General features: G+C 36.7%; 1 protein-coding gene across 3 annotated transcripts; it reads left to right on the forward strand.

The window, feature by feature from the left end:
* The first annotated feature begins 407 nt into the window (after nt 1-407).
* On the forward strand, nt 408-4,186 carry LOC125286910 (sorting nexin-12-like). Of its 3 annotated transcripts, XM_048232236.1 has the most exons (6): nt 410-661; nt 1,442-1,537; nt 1,855-1,979; nt 2,074-2,164; nt 2,683-2,693; nt 3,634-4,186. In XM_048232236.1, exons 1-5 carry the CDS (start codon nt 497-499, stop codon nt 2,686-2,688), a joined length of 483 nt encoding a protein of 160 aa, XP_048088193.1. In that variant the 5' UTR covers nt 410-496; the 3' UTR covers nt 2,689-2,693; nt 3,634-4,186. The 3 variants fall into 3 exon arrangements, with proteins under 3 accessions (XP_048088191.1, XP_048088192.1, XP_048088193.1); XM_048232234.1 differs by lacking the exon at nt 2,683-2,693 and having other exon boundaries at nt 408-661; XM_048232235.1 differs by lacking the exons at nt 2,683-2,693; nt 3,634-4,186 and having other exon boundaries at nt 409-661; nt 2,074-2,506.
* Nucleotides 4,187-4,581: the final 395 nt, after the last annotated feature.

Below are 4,581 nucleotides of genomic sequence, written 5' to 3' on the forward strand. Positions count from 1 at the left end.
CACATCAAACACCTTCATTAAGTCAAGTGGTCACTTCTGTCAGACTTCATGTCAGGATGCTAATTATGAAAATGCATGAGAATATGAAACACAGTTGTTTCACAAATAAGTCTATGTGCTATGCCAAAACAGCAGGCTATAGGCCTAAATGCCAAATAGACATATAAATTAAATTTAGATATTGGTTTGGCATAGAATAAGGATTATGGAGATTGTTTTAAGGTGACTTGAGTAATATGATATTTTGGCACGTGTGCATACAGGCCCAGTTTCACATGTGGGCATTGTAACTTATATTTACTTAGCATATAGGAATCTAATCAAACATATTTTTGGGTAAGGAGAATTTGTTTGGTTTAGAAAAGCAACTGGTTTCAGCATGTCCGCATAATTAACTGTCAGGGGGCGCTATTGCTCGACTTCCATTGGATACAAGGGGAGATTTCAGAGGAACGTTAGATCTTTTTGCCCGCTCTTGTGGATAGACATTTCGAAAATGTCTGAACCCACTGTTGCTGACACGCGCCGTTTAAATAGCAAACCCCAAGATCTTACCGATGCATATGGCCCCCCTAGCAACTTTCTTGAAATTGATGTCTATGATCCGCAGACTGTTGGAGTAGGCCGGAACCGTTTCACCACTTATGAAGTACGAATGCGGGTGAGTCTGGAAAAATCGAGGTCGATGATTTTTGGTTGGCCTGTCTACGTTACTTGACACAACCTGGCTTGGAAAAGGCCAGCCATCATCCTCGCTGACTTTGCGACATCCACGTCTCATTTAGCCTAGGCTACTATAACAAAATAAGAGGACTGTAATCGTTGCTTGGAATTGAGGCCTCATTTGAGGAAGCCTAACACATTAATTCTAAAGCATAAAACAGTTATATAGCAAAGTGTTTAACTAAGCGTTGGCTACCAACAAAACTGGTAGCCAAGATTTTCTTTAGCATGCCAGCAAGCAAGCTATCTTACGGTCTACAACAGGTAGGCTACTACTGGGCAGCAGCTCTGATGATTTAAATCAGATATCTTTCTGTTTACGCATGCCAGAGTTGTAAAATGTGGTCTTCGATATGGACGTATTTATTCGCAGGATTTGTATTTGTAGCTGAATGATGTAGCTGAATGACGAAGGGATGTTTAACCTTACCGGTTAGTCAGGCTATTATAAAAAACGAGACTCCAGAAAGATCTCTGCTAGCCTAATTTAACCTCAGCTATGTAGCCTAGCTAGCTAATGCAAGTTCTGGATGTTAACCATGATCTTAACACTTGTTATGTGTAGAACGAGCGACTGTCAAATAGCAAATGCGACAAAGATCGGTGACACTTCAGAATGTCAGTTCTGCCTTTCAGGAAAGGGACGAGATCGTTTATATTGGGGGGAGGGGGGAAGTGCCTGAAAAGTAAGTTTTGATGTCACAGGACTGTTTTTCAGACAAACCTGCCAATCTTCAAAACGAAGGACACTTGCGTCCGGAGGCGATACAGTGACTTTGAGTGGTTGAAGAATGAGCTTGAGAGAGATAGCAAGGTAAGAAGTTGCTTTTGAAGAGCGTTCAGTCTTATTTAATTTAATTTAATGTTTGTTTACGTTTAGCCTGTGCCATACTGCTGAATGTATAGGCTAGACATTGACAATTATTTAAAAAAAAATATTTTGTGGAAAGTTATTAATATTTACACTTGCCACTGTTTCCACCAATAATATGTATCGCTGCATCATCAACAGCGTTGTTTGGCTGGATGCCCTGACTCCTGACAGATGTTTGTAATGAATTTTATGAATTTTATGAAATCTGAGCTGAGTGGTTGTCCAGATGAGGCTAAGATAATCTTTCCTTTTTAAAGATTGTGGTGCCCCCACTACCTGGCAAAGCCCTCAAAAGGCAACTGCCCTTCCGGGGAGATGAAGGCATCTTTGAAGATTCCTTCATTGAGGAGCGGAGAGTTGGCTTGGAGCAGTTCATTAATAGGTGCGCCATGGCTAAATTGAAGAGAATATTTTATTTGTTGGTATGATTATTATGGTATGACCTGTTTTTAACTGTAAATTACCTACTCTCACAGAATTGCTGGTCACCCCTTGGCCCAGAATGAACGCTGCCTTCATATGTTTCTGCAAGATGAGAGCATTGACCGAAACTACATTCCTGGAAAAGTACGCCAGTAGGGTTGGGTGTGGGCAAATTACTATTGTATCCTAAGATCAGAGTAACATTTATTTTTACACAACTAAGAATAATATACATATGTAACACCTCAGCCTCAAGGTGTCAGTTCTACAGTTTTTGGTCTCCATTTTACTTTCTGTCCAATTATCCAAAGCATTATTGTGGGTGTCTGTGTAAGCACTGTCGGTGTGTGTGTGTGTGTGTGTGTGTGTGTGTGTGTGTGTGTGAGTGTGAGTGTCTTTGATGAGCTATTCTGTAAATAAAATGTGATGGGGGGAAAAGTATATTTGCTTTTGAATGTTGGAGAGGGGTCTCTTAAATATATATATATATATATATATATATATATATATATATATATATATATATATATATATATATATATATATATCAGTATATATTAAAATGTAGATATACAGATGTATTCATTGTTCTATTTTAGTTTATAAAATTATTAATGATACATTTTGTGTCACATATTATTTATATATTTTCCCCATTATAGGTGTGAATAAAGTAAGTTACTTTTTGCCTTTCACTTGATTAATAGCACTTTGGTCATAATGCCTAGGCCTTTTGCATGAAGCATTATTGAAATTCATCAAACATTCCATAAACACTTTCTAATCACTCCCTGCTTTGCATTTCAATCACATTCTTTCTGCATCTCTGTCAGTCTTTCCTCTCTGGTTAAGGAATGCTCTGGGGGGGATAGCGGTTGATATGATTCATTAGCATGTCTTGTCAAATGAGTTTACTGTCTATGGTGGCGGGGCAGTCTGGCCAACTGGCTCTTCTGGCTTTTAGAAAGATCTATCAGGGTTAATGTTTTTCTTTTGCGCTGAAGTATGAGCATTTTAAATCAACCACCACCATTAGAATCATCTAATTTTTTCAAAAATGGGTGCATATTTTTTATGAATTTCTTAATCTATTTATTGTGTGGTCCGCAGAATAACCAACCCACGTAAGAGATTTGTATTATGAACTAAACATCTTATGTAATTGACATGTATAGGTTACATTCATGAATATAAATAATATGTATTCATTCATTTGTGTGTGAACATTAGGATGCCTTTTTTTTTTCAGCAGAATGTGCACAGCCATTTCTTCGGTGCGAACTTAAGTGAAGGATATCAGTGTTGATGGAGGAGTGTATTGTTTAGTTGAAATTGAAAATATTTTACTTTTACGACTTTGTATTCATAGCCTCGTAATGGAATATTGTTACATGTGGTGATCTATGCAGTAAAACAAGCCCTACACATCAACTTCAAACTTAAAAATGTTTCAAAGTTAAAAATGTTCAGATCAGTGATTGCAGCTCTAATTGAAGCAATGAAGCTATTTTCTTGTTATATGCTGCTATATTCTATAATGGATAAGATGAATGGAAGACTACCCAAGATGCCACATAGATAACAAATGATAAATCATGTACCCCTTTCTTTAGTTTTTAATCAGCCATGTTGATGTGGGGAAATGAAGAAACATCGTCCAGCCTTGAGTCACAGTGATGCACAAAGCTGTGTTTCAACAGCACCCCACTCCACCACAGACCCTGCTCCCTTTCTTCATCTGTAAATATGTAAATATATACCCAAGTCTGAGGACACTGCTGAAGTCAATAATTTATTAAAGTCCTGACTTCCCAAAGAATTCATTGCGCATGTTGCACAAATACAATGTGCAGTTATTGGACAAAAATGCATAAGACGTAATGTGTTGGATTTCCTGTGCTTACTATTTCTCTTGATGGTGAAATGCACATATATTATAGCCCATGAAAATAACAACAGGAATCATAACAAAAGTATTACATTGATGTTATTTCTTTTCTAGACAGATTGTTAATGCTACCTCAATTAGAATGTCTGATTCAAACCTGGCCAATACATGATCAAGCCTGTGATCTTTTTGTATTTTTACATTTAGCTTGAGAATAATTGTGTTGAAAAACATGTCACCAAGATGCAGTTATTCACTATTAAAGGTTTTTAATAGTCTAGCAGTATTCTGATTTGTCTTGATTTCAACCATTTAATCTTTGTATGTCACAAACACAAAGTATAAGCTTTTAATTGATCAATGGATTACTGAGATCAACTAACGTTAGCACGCATTTGAAAGTAGAGTCAAAAATGTTTATTTTTCATTCCAACTGTGGGAGGGTTGTGAAGAGTAGTTTAACTTCTGGTTTAAAGTACATATTAAGTAACAATATTAGTCGGATGAGGTGAGCAAAATGGCCCTGATGGTATTTGATATCTTGTGCTGATCAAGTTGCCAAAATGTTGATTAGAGCAACGTGTAGTATCTTTAGACATCACTTATAAAATAAAAGTATAACCAAATATTTAAATATTAAGAATTTGTTTACATTCCTCATAGCCACATACAT

Source organism: Alosa alosa, chromosome 21, assembly GCF_017589495.1.
Source record: "Alosa alosa isolate M-15738 ecotype Scorff River chromosome 21, AALO_Geno_1.1, whole genome shotgun sequence".
NCBI classification, from domain to species: domain Eukaryota; kingdom Metazoa; phylum Chordata; class Actinopteri; order Clupeiformes; family Clupeidae; genus Alosa; species Alosa alosa.

Excerpts from the sequence above, each read along its gene's own strand:
- LOC125286910 (XM_048232234.1), top strand. The coding sequence starts at position 497 with ATGTCTGAACCCACTGTTGCTGACACGCGCCGTTTAAATAGCAAACCC. Across the intron at positions 1,980-2,073 it reads TTGGAGCAGTTCATTAATAG|AATTGCTGGTCACCCCTTGG; the intron begins GTGCGCCATGGC and ends CTACTCTCACAG. Across the intron at positions 2,165-3,633 it reads GAAACTACATTCCTGGAAAA|TTTTTAATCAGCCATGTTGA; the intron begins GTACGCCAGTAG and ends CCCTTTCTTTAG.